We start from the raw sequence: 20783 nt of genomic DNA on the forward strand, positions 1-20783 counted from the left end.
GACTTTTTCCTCTGTCCCTTCAAGATGCATATGTATCTCCTACAATTCAGGAGTGTCTTTCTCAAGGACCTGAAAGCCATTCCTGTAAAACGTCATCATCAGGAGGGATAGGGCTTCTGCCTCCCAGTCTGTGTGGAAGGACAGAATCCTAACTTCCATAATGGCCACCTAACACAGCTGGTCTAATTGCATTTATGCTAAACAACCCTTCGTAATTTTTCACGAGTCCCTTGCTCTCTTCCTCTCTCTACTCCTTTATTCTCCCTTTAAAATACCCTGTCACCTCTGCACAAATAGGAAGGGAGCTCAGAATTTCCCCCTATTGTCAGTTGTTACTGAATAAAATCTGTTTAACTAATATCTAACTGTATTTACATTTGACATAACCTTCCCAAATACAGAGAGATGATTTAAAGCATGATTGCAGCAATGAATATGGCAAATGTCAAAAACAGGGTTTGGTTGCTTTTTATTTTTTTTAAATTACTTAACTCTTTCCAGAAAAGACGTAAGGAATCATACTAAATGACATACTCCAATAGAAGTGATAAAATAAGGCTAAAAAGGAAATATAAAACGTCCCAAGAAGGAGGGAGTGTACAGGATAAGCTGATATAACAAAGAGACACCAAAATACAATGTTTAAACTAGAAAATTTATTTCTATCCTTTTAAAAATTATTTTAGAGAGAGAGAGATTGCAAGTAGGGGAGAGGGAGAGAGAAAGAGAATATTTAGCAGGCTCCACGCTCAGTGCAGAGCCACTCAGGGTTCGACTTGGGTCTTGATGTGAAGCTCAACACGGGACACGATCCCACGACCCTGGGATCATGACCTCAGCAGAAATCAAGAGTTTGACGCTTCACTGACTGAGCCACCCAGGCACCCCATGCTTGCATTGGAATCTTTGCCCCAGAATTTACTTCTGGGAGAACCCAAACTAAGACTAGCTCTAGACTTCCTGGAAATCCAGAGGGAAATTATGTAACATAACTGTTACATTTATTTATTTTTTTAAATTAATGCTTATTTATTTTTGAGAGAGAGTGAGAGTGCAAGTGGGGGAGGGGCAGAGAGAGAGGGGGAGAGAGAGAATCCTAAGCAGGCTCTGTGCAGTCAGTGTGGAGTCCGACGTGGGACTTGAACCCACGGACTGTGAGATCATGACCTGGGCCGAAATCAAGAATTGGACACTTAACCAGTTGAGCCACCCAAACGTCCCTTTAACTGTTATATTTTAAAAGTAGGAAACAGGGGCGCCCGGGTGGGGTGAGCAGCTGACTTCAGTTCAGGTCATGATCTTGTGGTTCATGAGTTCCAGCCCCACGTCGGGCTTTGTGCTGGAGGCTGCTCAGAGCCTGGAGCCTGCTTCAGACTGTGTGTCTCCTTCTCTCTCTGCCCCTCCCCTGATCGCACTCTGTCTCTCTCTCAAAAATAAACAAAAAAATAATCGTAATAAAAAATCATAAGTAGGAAACAAGTTCCTCAATCAAGACAAAATATTTCTCCCTGTCTCCCTGCCTTACCCCTCCCTCCCATTCCCTCCTCTTCCCCCACCAAAAAAAGCACTACTTACCATTCTATTCTCACACTGTCTGGGCTTTTGCCATGTTCATATTTGCACTACCTTCAGGCCTAAAAGTTCCTTGACACTTTATTCCCTTTAGAGTTAGCAAACTGTCTTGCACATAGCTAAAACTAAGTGTTTGAATAACAAAACTGTGAATCTTGTCAAACACACAGAAACCCAGACTCAGGGGGTGTGACTGGCCACATGTTCCATGTGTGAGTGTGAGCAGAGAAGCCAGAACTGGTTCTCAGATCTGACCACTCCTCTCATTTTCTACCACAAACACTGAATCTCCTCCCAGGTTGCCTTTTCATCATCTCTATGTGGAGCCCAAGGCTTTTAGTAGGAGGAACATGTTTGTAAATGTTAAAAATATACCTGACCTGAATGAGCTGGGGCTTCTTCTCCTTGGCCCATCAGGTCTTGAAAGACTGTGTTTGTTGCTATTTAACTTTTCCTCTTGCAAGATGACACCTAATTGTAACCAAGAAGACAACTATCAATTCCAGGCATTTTGGCTATTTCAAGTCCTAGTGTAATTGATTACGGCAAACCCGAAACACAGAATCATGTCCCTGTTTCCATAAGTTCCTCCTGGAAATAGCACCAGCTTGAAGCACTGGATTGTGGGCAGGGGAGGTCTCGGTTCTCCCAGCAGTTGCTCTGTGGAAAGGATGAAAGGCTTAATAGACCTGACAACAAGCAAGCTGGAGGAGGAAAGGCCTCTGTAAGACCCATCACCTAAACTCAAGGCACAAAAAGCTTTCACTCGTCTTGGCCTAGAGAGGAGGAATTCATCCAAAGAAGGATAAAACTCAAATTGAATTTGTTGTTTGTCCTGGGGCCTCAGGTTTGTGTCAGCTTCTGAGCTGCCTCTATGCCAGGTGTCTTTGTGATTGAAAACAGTGGCAAAAAAAAAAAAAAGGGAGGAAGGGAGGAAGGGAGGAAGTAAGGAATGGAGGAAGGGAGAGAGGGAGGAAGGGAGGAAGGAAGAAAGGAAGAGAGGGAGGAAGGGAGGAAGGAAGAAAAGAGAGGGAGGAAGGGAGGAAGGGATGAAGGGATAAAGGGAGGGAGGGAGGAAGGGAGAGGAAAAAAACCCAGCAGCCACATATTCACTGACCCTTTAATATTTCTTTGCAAAATCCTTCTCTGACCTCTCTCTACCTTAAATGTCTATAAATCAGTTTAAAATTATTTTATTACATAAATAATATGTTCAATAAAAATATTTAAGAAAATATAAATAAACAAAAAGAAAATTGAAATTGCTTGAAAAACCACCACCAAGAAATGACTATTGTTAACACTTTGGTGTAGTCTTCCAGATCCATATACAACTTCATTTTAATGACCGCATGGCTGCGCGTTATTCAATTGTGTGTATATACCAAACCTACGGCGTATCCAGTTCTAAGACACTTGGTCCTTTCTTGTCTTTTATTATTATAAAAAGAGCTGGAATAAATATTTTATTCAAATCTTTGTTTTTTATTTCACCAATAAATTGTTCTAAAAGATACTCTCATTTTAAAAACAAGACAGTAATAATGCTATTGTCACCTAAAAATTAAACAATAATACCATAGTATCATCAAATATTTAATGTTTAGATTTCCCTAATTGTCTTATCAATGTTTGATGTTTTTAGTGACATTGCTTCACTTTTGGTAACTAAATGTTGATGTACATGCATAATTAGTTCTTTAGGATAAATGCTTAGATTTGAAATTACTGGGTCAAAAGTATATTATGCCTACATCTAGAAAAGTGTTCTCAGGGGTGCCTGGGTGGCTCAGTCGGTTGGGCGGCCGACTTCAGCTCAGGTCATGATCTCACGGTCCGTGAGTTCAAGCCCCGCGTCGGGCTCTGTGCTGACAGCTCAGAGCCTGGAGCCTGTTTCGGATTCTGTGTCTCCCTCTCTCTGACCCTCCCTCGTTCATGCTCTGTCTCTCTCTGTCTCAAATAAATAAAAAAAAAAAAAAAAAAAAGAGTCTAGAAAAGTGTTCTCACCCATTAGCCTTAAATATTCCGAAAGAACATTTTATAAGAATGTGCCTGTGGAAGACAAGAGGCAGAAATCTTTCTATTTGAAGCTTTCATATGCTAATGACAAAGGGGAGAAAATATTCAAAGTTTCCAGGTATTTACCATGGTAAACCCCAGGTTGATTTCCTTTCTGCCTCCCTTGGTTAGTTTCAGTGGGGTCAGGAGGGCCTCCCACTGTGTTAATCATCCTCTTTGGAGGAGTCTCTACCCCTTCTCAATAACCCAGGTGATCTTCCTGAAGAAGCTGGCATCTCTCACTCAGCAGTCAAGAATCTACCTGTAGAACGAAGCATCTTCCTAACAGGAGATCTGTATTTCAATCCAGTGTAGTTTCTGTGCCACCCTGCCCTCTCAATGCTAAGTTATTTGTTATTTTATATTTATCTAAAATATTTACATTCATATTTATAATTTATAATAGAAGAAAAGTGTAGTGGAAACAGCTAGACAGAGCTGACTTCAAATTCTGATTTTGTCAGTTAATTGCTGCATGATCTTGGACAAATTACTTTCCTTTTCCGAAATTCAGTTATTTGGGGGTATAATGATAGTGCCCTAGTTACTTGGTGCATGGTAGGTGCTCAATAGATATTTGTTAAATGAGTGGATATTTGCTTACTAGATACTTATTGTTTTGAGCTAGTATAAATCCAAGTGTACATCATTTTTATTTTAGAAATGTAAAATCTGGGGCACCTGGGTGGCTCAGTTGGTTAAGCACCCGACTTCAGCTCAGGTCATGATCTTGCAGTTCGTGGGTTCAAGCCCCACATCGGGCTCTGTGCTGACAGCTCAGAACGTGGAGCCTGCTTCAGATTCTGTGTCTCCCTCTCTCTCTCTCTCTCTGCCCCTCCCCTACTCACGCTCTGTCTCTCTCTCTCAAAATAAATAAGCATTTTTTAAAATTCTTCAAAAAAAGAAATGTAAAAACTAAGTTCAGAAAAAATATGAAATTTGGTCTTTCAGTTATTCATTCAGCAAACATTAATATTAGGCACTAAGTCTGTATAGGCACGGATGATATAATACTTAGTAACAAATGGTCACTGTTCTCAAGGAGTAAGGATGACATGTTTTTTCTTTTAATTAATTAATTAATTAATTTTTTCACATTTCTTATTTACTTTTGAGAGACAGGCAAAGATAGAGCACAAGTAGTGGGGGGGCAGAGAGAGAGGAAGACACAGAATCTGAAGCAGGCTCTAGGCTCTGAGCTGTCAGCACAGAACCCAACATGGAGCTTAAACCCACAAACTGTGAGATTGTGACCTGAGCCATGATCAGGTGGCTGAGCCACCCAGGTGCCCCAGAATGACATGCCTTTAAAAGAGCTATACTGAGCTATAGGTATTATTATAGTTATTTTGCACTGTGCTGTCCAATATGGTAGCCATTAACCACATAGGGCTGTTTAAATTTAAAATAATTACAATTAAATAAAATTAAAATCCAGTTCCTCAGTTATTAACCACTTTTCAAGTGCTCAGTGGTCACACATGGCTAGTGGGTACTGTGTTGGATAGCACAAGTATAGAACATTTCCATCATTGAGGAAAGGTCTGTTGGACAGTGCTACTTTAGACCTTTTCCCCAGAATAATATTCATACACATATATATATATATATTTAAAATTCATACAATCTCAACGTTTTTGCACCTTCGTCTGAAAGCCCCTTACAATTCAGGCAAGAGGGAAATGATGGGTGTTGGTATTTAAGTTAAAATCAGAGGTAATTTTAATATAAGCCAGGGTCCAAACCTGTGAAAATTTTAGCTTAGAACAATTTCTAAGTTGGCTGCAGCAGATTAATGAGTCACTGTTCATTTCAGCAGGGATGGGACCCATTTCCTGTGCCTCGTGGGGAGCTCCGTGGTTGTCTGGGCATATGTGGCTACATGCTGATGTGTGCACACTTCAGACAGGGAGAGGTCTTCTCAGCTTCTCTGAGATTTCAGTGAAACTAGATCACTTCTCTCACTCACTTGCAGTCTCTGAAGACATTACATGGCTTTCACTTCTAGTAGGTTGTGTCTACTCAGTGATCACTTATTGGAAATTTTCTATGTCCCAGGGATTGTACTATGTGTTGCTGATATGAAAAGATGATTAGACAAGTTTATAATCCAGCAGACAAAGATGAAATCAGCTAGTCATACACAAGGTGAAACCCAAATAGTAAGTGCTGGCATAGACCAGGTACTAGGAAATTGGAGAAAAAGTGAGATTAAATTTAATTTAGGGGACTAGAGAAGGCTTGAAACAAAGAAATGTCATTTGAGAGCAGCCTTAGAGGATATGTTGGGACAGAATAGCACGAAATATGCCATTGCTGAGAATTATTCCCCATTCACATCCTTGAAATTCAAAATTCTTTAATACAAGTTATGATTTCTCCCACTCCTTCTTTTGTACTGAACTTTCTGGGGAGTTCCACTCTGACCCCATCTTATTCTCATGGTCCATCATGCATGTCCAGGTAGAATTCCAGGGTCAGAGTCCTCAACAAATTTTTGTCAGTACTCCCTTGTCCTCAGGTTTCTGTCTTTGTCTTGCCCATCTTCCACCTTGCCTTGTTGAAATCAAGGTCATTCAGTTTGAGGTTTCTCAACAACCCTCCATTCCAACTCAACATTTCTTTGTCTTCCTCCCATTCTTTCCCCCACCCTCACCCTCACCCTCCATGGAGTTGGAAGGGATTCCTTTCCATGAGTAACTCCTTATCCTGTCCTTTTCCTCCTCTTCTAGGACCTAGTTCTGTGCCCTATCTCCCCTCCGGTATCTTCAGTTTTCATTGCCTATAAATGACTCTCTTTTTAGGGGTAGATCCAGGTTTTGTAGGGCCTGAAGCTTATTCAATCTTGGGACCCCTCTTCAAGAAAAAGAACACAAAATTACAGATACCAGCTTGGGAACAAAAGTCAATATTTACAACTGACCCTTGAACAATTTAGGAGTTAGAGGTCCTGATCCACCGCACAGTCAAAAGTTTGCATGCAGCTTTTGACTTCCCAAAACGTAACTACTAATAGTCTACTATTGACCAAAAGCCTTACCAATAACATAAAGTCTATTAACACATAATTTGTATTTATATGTATTATATATTGTATTCTTACAATAAGAACAGAAAAAAGAAAATGTTGCTAAGAAAATCATAAGGGAGAGAAAATACATTTACAATACTAGACTGTATTTATCAGAAAAAAATCTGCATGTAAGTGGAACTGTGAATTCAAACCTATGGTGTTCAAGGGTCAGCTGTATTTAGAAGGAACTTGTGCAAGTGTGAGGGGTCCTGAAGGTTAAGATTCACAATAAATCTACCTCTGTCTATATTATAATAAAAACAGAACAACGTTTCCCTTTGCTTTGCTACTGCAAATGACCGTTCATCTTTCTCATTACTCTGAAACCTTTCAAAGTCATAGTCTACATACAGTGTCTTTGCTTCTATCCCATGTCCATTCTATTGTAATGTTTCTCTAAAACACCATAGCCCTCCTAATCCCTAAAGCCCTTGGATTTTTCTTGGTCCTTGTCTTTTTTTGTCCTTTCCACAGATAATCTGACACACATTGACTTCTTCAATGACTCAGGGTCCCTTCAATGCCCTAAGTTGTCTTCCCTCCCCTGTGACTCAACGATCATACCCACACTCAAGGCTTCTACTATCATTCTGTATGGCTGATCTACAATTAATGTGTCTTGAGCTGACTTCCCTTATAAACTCAAGGCCTATAATACAAATTCTCTATCTGAGGTCCCATTATCACCTCAAATTCATCTTTTTTCTGGCTGTATCAATAAAATCACTCCCTCCCAGCCACCTGCTCTAGAAATGTCAATGTTACTTTAAATAAGACACCTCTCTCTCTCTCTCTCTCTGTATCAACTCTAACATCTAGCAGTTCTATCTCAGAATTATCCCTAGAATCAGTGTAGTCCTTTCTACTCCCACTGTCACGTCTCCTACTTCATTGTTTCTCTCTATTGATTTGGACCAATCTGAAAGACTATTATTTGAGCTGAAGAAGCTCAGAGCTGAATGTGACTTACTCTATTGAGTTAATGGCAGGTCAGATCTAGATTCTCGGTTTCCTGCTTCTTCTTCATGGCTACTTCACAGTTTTAAACCCACTGAAATCTATTTTGTACACATTAATGTCAGGTTAATCTTAACAGTGATGACTCTCACCAAATGAAAGTGTAGTCCCTAGCATGGTATTTCAGGGCTCCTGAAATCAGGTGTCAGATAACATCTCAAATTTATCTTCTTGGATTATACTGTATAATCAACTGGGCTCTTGGATATTCTCTGAACATGATCATATTTTATCAAGTAATTTATGGAAATAATTTCTTCCTTGTTGGGTGCTAGTTCAGTAGTTTGAACTTATCAGTTGTGGTCTGATGTTATCTTTATTTGTGAGTCTAGTAAACATTGTGGTTGTCTCAACATCCATTCCATCCCAGATGATTGGAAGTCCACTGAATGATAATGGTCCTATCCATTTACCTGTGATTGGTTTAGGGATGGGCATGTGACACATTTCTTGCCAATGACACAGAAGGGAAGACAGCTGGGCAGAATCTTGCAAAGGTCCCCATGTCTTAGAAGGAGACATGGAAGAAACAGTCTTTTCTGACTCTGGATATTGTCATGTCTAGGTGCAACCCACAAGAACTGCTCTACAGCCTCCTTGCTCTCATCCTGACAAAGAAGATGGAGAATCTGGTCTATTCATATCATTGAAGATCTAATCACCAATCCTGGAGCCTGCCCTGACTGTGAACTTCCCATTATGTGAGGTAATACATTTCCTTATTGTCCAAGCAATTGTAAGTCACAGTTTTCTGTTATCTGCAGCCTAAAGCATCTGGAAACAGTGTTTTGTTTCCAAAGCTAGACTTTAAGCGTCCTGAATTCAGATTCTATTCTGTCTAGCCCTTTATGGCTTGGCACAGAGCAGATGTTCAAAAAATGCTTGTGAAGTTGATATTTATAGGTTTATATCTGAAATATAACTAGTAAAAGCATTTTCATGTATAAAGCTACTTACTCATAACAATTTAGAGATAACAAAATAAAGCTTAGATAGATTAAATAACTTGTTTAGAGCATTTTATTTCTCAGAGTCATTAGGTTCTGAACAGGTTGTTCCCCTTTGTCTGAAATCCTTGTTCATGACTACCATGCCCATTAGGGTCCCAAGAGTACTGGGCACTGAAGGAAAAAGCAAGCAGCAAACCACTCCAGTGTTTAACCCAGCACTAGTGCCAATACAGTATTCTAGTTATTTCTGCCTCACACCTCAGGACTGGAACCCCTTCTCCTCTTGGTCCCAATTCATAATGGTATCTCTAGTGTCAGGACCATGAATCCCCATAGATACAACACTTTATATGCAGAGATCTTTTCCCAGGAAAATGGATAACTTTTATTAAATTCTCTGGAGGGTCTGTGACTCCCTGAAAATTAAGAAGCACTATAATATGATACAATATTTCAGAAGTAAATGAAAAGAAAAACTTTAAAAATATTCCTCATTCAGTGGACCTAATATCTCCCTGTGTTGTTCTGTATTATGTCATCTGAGGGACCAGTAGACCAGGAACCACTTGTAGATCACAAAGCAGGAAACATTCAGACAGCAGAGAAAGTTAGATACCTCCAGTCAAGACAGGTGTAAAAGGAAAATGCAGAACCCCTTGTTGAAAAGTTATTAAGGACTTCAAAAGGGCTACAGCAGAGCATTAAACCAAGCACAAGCTCCTTTTAAGCTAGCAGCCCTGTACAACTACATAGGTTGCACACTTATGGGATGGATACTGCTTCTAGTACGTATTACTAAACTACTATTGCCTGCCCAATTATACTGTATTCCTTTAGACTGCCATACAGTCCTTCATCCATCTAGAATGTGCCACCGATTGTATTAAGTGCTGGGCATTCCAGATAGGAGCATTCATTCAGTAACACTGGGTGTCTACTAAAGGTTTTGTTCTAGATCCTGGGGGGGATACCACCCTGAGTAAGACATTCGCCTTGGGCAGAGGCAATGAACAAACAAGAAAAATATCAGATGGTGATAGGTGCTGAGAGGAAAAAAAAATAACATAGGATGATGTGACATAGTGACTGGGTGGCTATTTTAGATTGGGCGGTCAGGGAGGCCCTCTCAGAAATGACATTTGAGCTAAGACTTTACTGAAAATAGGCCAGCCCTGCCTCTATGGGAGGTGGAGGGTTTCCCTAAACTTGGGAAACAGGACAAAAACTCAAGGCAGGAAAGGAAGAGAGAAAAAAGGCCCTGGCAGGAACCCAGGGTAGCGAAGTGGGGCTAGAGCAGCGAAGATGAAGGTAAGTGGGCCGATTTGCGTCCGAAGAGCTACCCGCCGCCCGCCGCCTCCCATTAGGGCCTGGCCCGGGTCAGGTGAGTGGGTGGTGTGCTCAGAGCCTAGAGGAGGAGCCGCCCCCAAGGGGCTGGCGCGCGTCCGCAGCAGCGCCAACGTGGCCGGCGCAATAGGCCGCGCACGTGGCCCGCCCCAGGCTTGGAAGCGGGGGCGCGCAGGGGTCTCCTGCTCCTCCAGGTGCTCAGGGACCTGGGAGCCAGCTGGCCCCAAGCCTCGCGTCTTAGAGCACGAGGGGCGCAGCAGATGGGCTGGGGAGGAAGAGGGTTGGGTCACGGCGAGGAGGGGGCGGCCAGGCGGGCCCGCGCGCAGGCCGCGTGCACGCGCCGGAACAGGGGCGCGCGGGGCGCGCCGGGGCGGGGAGGGGATGGGGGCGGGGTGGGGGCAGCCCTTTCCCAGTCGGTAGCGGGGGCGGTGTCGCTGTTGCCCTTTTAAGCCGCGGGGCCGCGGTCCCCTGCCGGCAGAGTCAGTTACAAAGAGAGCAGCCGCTCCGGCCGCCCGCTACACAGTTGCTGGCCGAGGCCTCGGTGTCCCTAGCCATTTTCAGCCGCCATCCCACGCGGGCCTCGGCGGCGGGGAGAGGCGGAGCCGCAAGAGCGCGGTCCCGGACCGGCCCTGCGGGGCGGTCGCGGCCGTGACGGCGGCCCCGGGCCCGGCTCCCCTTTCGCACCCCTCCTGCCGGAGATGAGGGGAAGATGTCCGTGTCAGGGCTTAAGGCAGAGCTGAAGTTCCTGGCGTCCATCTTCGATAAGAACCACGAGCGATTCCGCATCGTCAGCTGGAAGCTGGACGAGCTCCATTGCCAGTTCCTGCTGCCGCCTGCGGCACCGCCCGGCAGCCTACACTCGCCGCCGCCGCCGCTCACACTCCATTGCAACATCACGGTGAGGCGCCCGGGCTCAGCCCCTCGGAGCCAGGCGAAGGCGGAAAGGGGTCCCCTGAGTTCCCGGACAAAGGGGAGTCGGTCCTGTAGAGGCCCCTTGGTTCCCGGGTCCCCGGGCGGGGCGAATCCGCCCCTTTCCCCCGGCAAGGGGCCCAGCCCAGGCCCAGCCTTGCAGGCTCCAGGCTTGGGTGGGAGGAGGCGGGCGGCGCATTTCTCAGCTTTTTCCGCGGGTCTGGGTTTGGGGCTGGTCCCCGTAGGTTCCCGTCTCCGCGCTTCGGGTTGGGAGATTGCGGCGGCCCTTTCCCTCGCCGGGTCGCCATGGCTCCCCACCGCCGGCCTGCTCCCGGGGCCACGCGAGGCCGGTCGGCTATGGCTATTTGAACCCCGGCGGGGAAGGGCCCTCCAGTTTTAACGCCTTACTCTTCAGTCAGGTTTTCCTGGTCCTGCATCTTCACCCAATTATTTTTAAGTTTGTGTTAGGAAAAACTGCTATTGAAAACTGATGCATTCGAGGGGAAAAAAGTTTAGAATGCAGCCTCTGGTACTGTTTGAATTATCCCCTTCCTGCTGGCCTGGCTCTGTGCGTACGTGTTTCTGAAAGGTGCTTTGTACCTGGATTCGGCAGGTGGTGGTATCCGTGTTTGCTTACGTAGCTCCTCCTGTGTGTAAGTAATGAGTTATTTGCAGCCAAAAGGTTGCCCAAAGCCAAAAAGACGATTTAAAGCTTACTCTTTCAAGTTGGAAGCTTGTTAGAAACCCGGGACTTGGTAAGATAATTGAAATATTGAATGTTTTTCGTGACCGTGTGTGATTAAACTGTGGTGAAATTGATTTAGGGTATTGTTACAAACTGCAGAATATGGATGGTCCTTATAACAGGAGTCAAGGTGGTAGTCTCATGTTCCTTCAAGTTTCGTGTCTTTGATTCCTTTTGGTGAAGTCCTTTTGGTGCCTTTAGGCACCTGGCTACTCAGGTGCCTAAAGTGTGCCCGGTACTCCAGAGTTTGGAAAGGCCTTAAAGTTATGATAATTGACCTTAAAATAATTTTCAGAAAGAATATCTGGGGGGGGAATAGGGTGTATTTTTGAAAGAAAAATAACAAGTGCTGTACTGAGGAGAGAAGCCATCTATTGAACATATAGGTGTTCTGTTCTAGGTTTTGACTGGTTTCTGCAAAACTGGACCACGCATTCCCTGCTTTCAGAACTAAATCTTAGGGGAAGAGTTTCATATAACAAAGTGTTACCAGGTTCTGTGGTGTCATTCTGAAAGCCAAAGAGCAATTAATTTTGAGTTTGGTCGTGGGGTGGTGCTTCAGAGAAAGCTTTGGTGAGAGGCTGACAGTGGAGTTGGGCTGCCACAGGTGAGTTGAATCTTGGAGTGGAAGTGCATTTTAAGCAGAGAAATGCAATCCCAAAACACCAAAGCTTGAGAAAATGTGCTTTGCTTAGGAGTTGACAAATTATGGGGATAGAGGCTGGTAAAGGAGAAGATTTTCCAAGGATGGGAAATAGGAAGTAGTAGTGACCATGATGGAGACTGGCCTGCATGGTGATTATTCTGGTTGAAGTTGGGGGTATGACCAGGAAAAGGTAGGGCTGGTTTGCATGATAGGGTACTGAACTTGTAGGCTGTGGGGAGCTACTAAATCACTGAGGTAGTAAGTTGGAAAAATGTGTTTCCCATCTAGCACTAGGAGTAGTTCACTACAGGTTTAATTAGTGTGTGATATTAGGAAATGTGTATGTATGGTTTAGGTTATCTCAATCGCTTGTAGGATGGTGGTGCTGCTGTGCTGGCATTTAGTGCCAGGGGTCCATGGATGCCAGATGTCTTGTAATGTTCAGTCTGCCACAACAAAGAATTATTCCTCTTCAAATGCCAGCAGTGCCCACATTGAGAACCATACAATAGGCTGATAGGAGTAAGCTGCACACAAAGTATTGAGTGAGGACCCGGATTAGGAAGTGGAACAAGGAGTGAATTAGAGACACCCAGTGAAAGGAGGATTTGGTAGGGACTGATATAATGGTACCATAGTAGAAACTACTCAAAGTTATGACAGATATTATCCAAAGATAATTATCATGATGGAAGCTCAGTGTGTATGAATGTGTATTAACTTTTTGTGGACAAACATCAAACATACACAGAAGTTGAATAGTGTGGAGAACCTCCATGTACTCAGCCGCAACAGTGATAAATTTTTAGCCAATCTTATTTCATCTGTACCCCACCTCACATTATTCTGAAGCAGGTTCTTGACCTGTCACTTCATCTGTAAATATTTCAGTGAGTATCTCTAAAAGATAAAGACCCTTTAAGCATAGGTAAGTGTTTTTATAAAATCTGAATGGCTTGCTAGTGTCCATGCCATTTTTTAGAGGGAAAGAGCAAAGAAAAATGGAATTGGATTTCAAATGCCACACGTATCTACTGTGTTTGTGAATTGCTATTCTCTACAAGGTTATAGCTCTTAAAAAAAAGTAATGAGTTTGATCTATTCTTTAATTTTTCTTATTTTCTCTTATTCCCAAATATTTATTGAGCTCTGCTGTATACCAGACTGTCTTTTCCATTGCTCACCAAGAAGCATACTTATGTAGTTTCTTTAACATTTGAGTGAGTAGTACCTCACCAGTTGTTTCCTTACACTCATGCATGCCAGTTTCTGAATAATTTTCTAAAGATACTGTGCCCCCTTTTTCTTTCAGGTTTCTGCATAAGTTTTTCCAAGATGGAATGTGCCCCATACCCCACTCCAATCTGTCTTTCCATGTCTGACCATCCCTCAAGGCTCTTCTATGAGTTTATATTCAGTTTATGCTAGTGTTTATTTTCCCTTCCTCCCTTCTGTAGACCTTACTATTTACTGTTTGGGTTCTGTTGTTGTTGTTTTTTACATGTTTTTTAAATGTTTATTTTTGAGAGAGAGGGAGACACAGAATCTGAAGCAGGTTTCAGGCTCCGAGCTTGTCAGCATAGAGCCTGACGTGGGGCTTGAACCCACGAATTGTGAGATCATGACCTGAGCCAAAAATCGGATGCCCAACGAACTGAGCCACCCCGATGCCCCTTGTTTTCTTATGTTTTGTTTATAATAGTTTTAGATGATTGTCTTTTTTTTTTATGATGGCAGGGAAGAACAGTCTATAATTATGCTTTTTATCTTCCACTCAGTAAATGCTCAGTAAATATCTGTTCTATTGGCTATAAGGCCACCATTTTAGCTATATTCTGTTTGAACAAAAATCTTAACTACTGTGTAAGTTAACCGCAAAGAGTTTGTCAAAAGTGCAGATGTAACATCAAGAAATATTTAAATATTTAGGGGCACCTGAGTGGCTCAGTCAGTTGAGCATCCCGCTGTTGATTTCAGCTCAGCTTGTGGTCCTAGGATCAAGCCCCATGTTGGGCTCTGTGCTTGAGTGTGGATTCTGCTTGGGATTCTCTTCCCTTCTGCCCTCTTTGCGCGCGCGCTCTCTCTCTGTCTCTCTACCCACAATTGTTAAGATTTAAAAGGTCACTAGATAGGAAATCTGTAATTTGACTTCATATGAAAGGTTTAAGAAGTAAAAAACAAAACAGATGTTTTACTGTATAAGCCAAAGGAATTGAACTAAATCTTTTCCTGTTATATAAATCTGTCCTAATCTTAAATATGAAGGGAAAGAATGCTATTTTCAATCTCAATGAGTCTTTCTTACTGTTTTCTGTGAATTCCTGATATGAAGGAGTGTCATGCAAACATCTAATAGCTAGTTAGCACTAACATCCAGTTGTTATGCTCACACCTAAAAGCAAAGCAGCTTGTCTTAATAACCTGCGTGGCCTTATTGGGAGCTAATACATGGCTTTCTTTTAGTCCTTTTGAAATATCTAACGTGACTTGGCAACTCCACTACTCCTTTTATGGACTTCTTGGCATCTGGCAACTCTTGGTAGGGAATCACTGTTTCAGAGTGAAAAATCCCCCCCAGGATGTAAATTAGCTGGTAAACAAATAAAACTTCATACTTTTATTGTTTGGGTAGCATAAACCATTACTCTTTCTGCATGAGTGGTGACTATTTGCCAGTGGTAAAATGTGTGGTAGCACATTTTTTTGTTTCGCTAATTACATTTCTGTTCATCATTGTGAAAAATTCCCTTCCATTCCCTGCCCCCACAGCCAGACACTAAAATAACAAATGTTAGAGCTTGGAGTTTAGGTGAGAGAAGAAGGTTTAGTCTATACTTAGTAGCTGGGACCTTAAGCAAATCACTTCCTGTACTGTATTTTTCTATAAAGTAGATAATACTTTTTTGTCCTGCTTGAAAGCTTATATAGGAAAGCTCTTTATCAAGAATAATGTCCTCTACAGTTATGAAATTGATGGCTGAATAACATTTTATTTTGAAAAGTGCTTTCTAACAGATTTACATGGGAAATAAATCAGTGCTGTTAATTTCTTAATTTTTCATGTTTCTAGTCTTTACACTGATTAAAAAGTAGCCCCATCAAGGCTATACAAAGGAAATCATGAATAACTTGGTTAAAGAGTCCAAGACTTTTTCTTTGGTCTGCCCTCCTGGGACAGATTACTTTTCCAAATTGAACTCCTGGAGAATCGTTTGGAAATAGCAGAACCATCATGTTGAACACCTTAGTGGTACTTTCGGGTCAGAGGAATCATTGTTTCCATTCATCTGACCAATTTATAGTATAGAGTCAAATTCCTAGTTGTTATCTATCTATCCTCCTTTATCCCCATTTTTATGCCCGCCCTTGAAAGAACAGATACATGAAGAGGAGACTTAGGTTTCCATTTTATGAATGGTGTATACCCTTAGTAACTTGATTTTTTGTTAAACTTCCTTAGACCTGGAAAAGGATAGTATTAGATAAATGTCAGCTAGTTGAGGGGTGGGGAATTGAATTGACAAACAGTCCCTGCCAAAAGTAAAGCATTCCTGGAGAGCCAGAGTGATGAACCAGAGTTCCCTTTTCCAAGGCTGTTGTAACAGTGTTCTGTGTTCTCTTCTAAAAGATTATTCTGAAAGACAAAGCAGACTCCAGACCAAGGAAACTGTCTAGTGGTTTCTGCACATTTGGTGGTTTGACTCTTCTTAAGCACCTTTACTTTCTCTGCCTCAGTTTACTTACAGTGATGTTTTGATTAGCTGTAATTTGCTACTCAGAACACTTAAGTATTTTTCAGATCACAGGGTATGTGTATATTTTTCTTTTCACCAGGTATTAGATTTTTCATTCTGCTTTTGTGGGCTCCGATCATGTTACTTAGTTGTGTACTTATAAAATGATTAGCAGGGAGTAATTTCTTTTTTTTGGTAGCTTTTTATTTTTTTAATGTCAGAGCAGTTAGACTTTTATTAGGGTCCTATAAGGTAATTCTGTCAGTTTTGTTCTCCACCCGACATTAACTGAACAACAGAATGTGAAAGTAGTGTGTCTCATAACTGGACTCTGGAAGAATTACAACTGTTATACCTCTGAACCTTCAACAAAAAGTTGTGTGCACCAGTTTTCAAAAAGTTATGAAGTCCTTGGAGATGGCCATGTTCTATGTTCTATTATTTGGAAAGATAGCAGAAACTGAGCAGCCTGGCAGGCAGTTTTGCTGGCTGGTGCTTAATGTTGAGCCACACTTTGATCTCTTAGTGGATTTACGTAGAAAGTAGACACAAGTTATTTCTGAATTAGACCTAATTTTCATAAGCAATGACGGGCTAAGAGGTTGGTTTGATTAACCTTGAGTTGTGTTGCCTCAGATTAAGATAATGTAACATTTTATGGTGATAATGGTAGTGGTGATGAACTTGTTTGAAAATGTGTTCCCTTATAACCTTTATGGTGGTGGTCACAGACAACTTCATCCTGCAAGCCTGATACAACTAATAGAACAGGAGGAAAAAAGGTCCTGAGTAATTAGATGCCTAGATAATTGTTTATTTAAGTCTAAAATTTTCATAACTCTGGTGAAAAAGAGCTGTGTTATAAGCACTGAAACATACAATGTAAAGAAAACTGCTTGAACTTATATTGAGATTTTTGAGCACCATCCAAGTGCTTAAAATTGGCACATTGTGGGTTATTTTAAAGAGAAATAGTAAAGAAACTATCTTTTCAAGATATACAATGTTTAGTTGTAAAAATTAAAATGCTTCATATATTTGAGAGATTGAGCGTATGCTTAGATTTAAATCTATTGGTCATAATTTTGGATGCTGTTCGACGTAGATTGTCTTTTTTTTTTTTTTTTTTTAAGTTTATTTTGAGAGAAAGAGAAACACAAGCAGGAGCAGGGGTGTGGGGTGGAGAGAGAGGGAGAGAATCCCAAGGAGGCTCTGTACTGTCAGCACCGAGCCTGACTTGAGGCTCAAACCCCTGGAACCATGAGATCATGACCTAAGCCCAAACCAGGAGTCAGACACTTAACCGGCTGAGTTACCCAGGCATCCCCGAAGTAGATTGTCTTTTAAATATTACACTGAACAAACCTTGAACGTGATGCAAAGTTTGTGCACGCTTAGTTTCCAGAGGTGGTGGTGGTGGATGTTTTATAATGTAGAAAACAAGACATTATTATTGTAAGAAATTGAGAAACCAGATAAGCACAAATGGGAAAAAAAAATCACCTGTAATTTTACCACTCAGAAGACACTACTATCAAATTTTTGATATATATCTTGTCTTTTCTCCTATGCTTATATAGATTTCCTCTCCCTTAAATGTCAGATTGTTTTGTAATCTGTTTTTTTACTTGACAGAATTGTAGATCTGTCATAAGTTATTCCTCTATAATGTCCTCCATTATCATGTGGTGTTCTATTGTAGGACTGTAACATGGAGTTTGTCATGTTTCCTGGTATTGGACGTATAGGTGATTTCTATTGTTTTTTTTTTTTTTTCTATTTTAAGTAATGTTTTGGACATAAATAGCTAGAGCTAAATTCTTGTGCATGGAGGACATTATCCTTTGAGACTTTCCTAGAAGTGATGGCATTCCATTCTTACTGATGAACTGGTCTTCTGGAGCTCTAACAAATTACATTGTATAGGAACTTTTTTCCCTTTCCAGGTAGAACCTTTTATTTAACAGATTGGCAAAAATGTTAGCAAGTGTGCAGTCTCAAGTCATGGCAGAAAATACTAGTATCTATGACCTTTTAGAAAAGGGTTTACATAAACCCTTTTTGTTTCGGTAAGATAAATGCTGGCTACCCCAGGCTGGCCAGCATTGTCCTTAAGACTCCAGATCTTCCAGAAAGAGAATTTTAGTCCCAGAGAAAACCTAGATTTGCCTGGTTAAGCCCACCTGACCGCTAATCACTGGGAGTGGAATGGGCTCATTAGAGCCCTGTGACCAAGTTTTGAGTCAAGGGAAAGAGGTAGGAGGATGGGAAGGAGTTAAGAAAACTAGCTCCAGTGGAACCACATCGGTTAATATAGAATGGTGAAGGGATGTTTCTTCCAAGGAAGACATTCTGGGCCAAGTGGGAGGAGGTGTGGAGAAGTTAGCTCTTCTTTTTGGAGTCCAGATTCCTTTAAACTATTTAAAAGTATACTGAGGGCCCAAGGAGCCTTTGTTTTTGTAGGTTATATGTTAATATTTATCATTAGAAATTAAAACAAATATTTAAAATATTCATTGAAATAAACCCATTACATGTTAATAAAAATATTATTATGAAAAATGGTACATTTTCTACACCAAAACATTTTAGTGAGAATAGTGGCATAATTTTACATTTCTGATAAATGTCTTTGATGTCTGGCCTGTCATTTCTTTCTACATTCACTCTGTGGGGATATGTTGTTTTGAATGAAATATGAAGAAAATTCAGCCTCTCACAGACACTTGGTTGGAAAAGTAGAAATATTTTAATAGCCATTTAAGCAATTATAGTTATTCTTTTTGAATACTTCACCAAAATTAGGTTTTTCTTGAACTGTGAATGGATGGATCTTCTACTCTTGCATGTTTTTTTTTTCCCCAAAAATTTTTATTTAAATTCTAGTTAGTTAACATATAGTATAATAGCCTCAGGAGTAGAATTTTCATCACCTACATGTAATACCCAGTGCTCATCAAGACAAGTGCCCTCCTTAATGCCCATCACCCATTTAGCCCATCCCCTGCCCCCTTGCATGATTTATAACATCCATTGGTTATTTGGAAAATACGTTCACTGAAATCTTCTAAATGTTGATATGTTTATTATATAACATGAAAGCATTATGTTAAGATAAAGCTCTCCAGCTCATGGTGGTAGATACAGGTTTTCAAAAATTCTAATTTTTGCTTGAAAGCTTGAATTTTATTATTGGCAATAATAAATACTGTCCTTTGTTTTCCTTGAAATAACACTTTCTTTTTTTTTTTTTTTTTTGAGAAAACCTCTGTCAAAAACCCAAGTTGAGATAACCATTGTCTGTCAGTCATCCTTTCGAGTAAAATTGGTGTTCCATTAAAGTGGTTAGTTTACTTCACAGCTCGGTCACGTAAATGCTTTTTCTCAAGTATTCTGTAGGAGTTTTCATGTGTGCATTCCATTTCATCAGTTGGCATATTAAAAAGACCTATGTAAGGATTTGAGGTTTAGTAAAATAACTTCTTCACAGATAATCTTAACTAAAACACCCTTTTTCTTTGTGCTTTAAATATCTTGAATGCATAGTGGTGAAGAATACCATGACCATAAGTATAGTTTGGTGTCACTGTCTTTATTTGTGCTAAGGTTCCACCAGTTTTACACACCATTGTATGCATACCTTTAGTGTAAATGTCAATACATTGAAAAAGGCAGTTTATATTCTTGAAGTAGTTTGGACCTAGGAGTTCAAGGGCCCCGCTTTGAAAATTGTTGACATAGTTGCTTAGATCAACTACATATCCTACCTTCTTATGTATAGGAATGGAAGAACATGTCATGGGTGGTAACTGGTCTCAATAATTTTTGTTGTTACAGTTCTCATAATATGGTTTTAAGGGGTTTTAGTCCAGAGCAACAGTTCATATATTTTATTTTGCTTATGTAGAAGTAATCTACACAGTGAAATTCTAAATCTAGGTTTTGTTGTTGTTACTGTTGTTTTTAAGGTTGCAAATACAAAACTAAGGTCTAGTGGTATGTTCCTAAACTTGGCTGAAGAATTTGAAGAAGAAAATGCAATACTCGATAAATAGTTTTCTTTGAGAATAGGATTAATTTTGAAGACCAAGTTTCTTTTTGTCTGTGTAGAGATTTGGGACACCATGAGAATTAGAGGAGTGGGAAAACAAAATAAACCATTACCAAATAGATACAATGATATCCTCCTTCAGTACATTTTTTTGTTCTTCAAAGAATACTTGGTAAAGTGCTTTAAAAATACTCTGTTCCGTTTGGCTTGAACTATAATGTAATTGAGATTATAGTTCTTAAAGCAATGCTGCTTTAATCCTGTTCTGCAAAATTGTTTTTCCATGCCTAGAATCTAGTTGTTCTGTTGCTAGTATCTAGTATTAAGGACTTTTCCCTAATTTGCAATAGAAAACAGTACAAATGAACAAAGTAAATATCTATTAGTAGGTGAAAGCATGTGCTTTGTTCATTAACTTTTAAAAATCAACATATGTAATTGTGCTTTTAAAAATACATAACTAGCATTTCTTGATAGTACCCAGTTTGCAATGGAATAAAATGTTGGAATTTTATGGAACTCGAGTTAGTTATATATTGCTCTGTAACAAAATTAGCAGCCTAAAACAGCAAAAATTATCTCAGTTTCTGTGGGTCAGGAATCTGAGCATGGTTTATCAGGTTCCCTGGCTCCGATCTCTCACAAGACAGTAAAGGGGTTGACTAGTGCTGCAGTGCTCTCAAA

At 40.8% G+C, this 20783-nt stretch overlaps 1 protein-coding gene across 3 annotated transcripts in view; it reads left to right on the plus strand.

The window, feature by feature from the left end:
- Positions 1–10408: 10408 nt before the first annotated feature.
- UBE2Q2 (ubiquitin conjugating enzyme E2 Q2) overlaps positions 10409–20783 on the plus strand; it is a 67020-nt gene continuing 56645 nt past the window's right edge. The window contains exon 1 of one of the 3 annotated variants that reach the window (XM_045448967.1): positions 10409–10912. In XM_045448967.1, the coding sequence (XP_045304923.1) occupies positions 10724–10912 (189 nt within the window). In that variant the 5' untranslated portion in view covers positions 10409–10723. The remainder of the gene's footprint in view (positions 10913–20783) is intronic. The other 2 variants (XM_045448968.1, XM_045448969.1) reach the window with 2 other exon arrangements.

This window comes from Leopardus geoffroyi, chromosome B3 (genome assembly GCF_018350155.1).
Source record: "Leopardus geoffroyi isolate Oge1 chromosome B3, O.geoffroyi_Oge1_pat1.0, whole genome shotgun sequence".
Lineage (NCBI taxonomy): Eukaryota > Metazoa > Chordata > Mammalia > Carnivora > Felidae > Leopardus > Leopardus geoffroyi.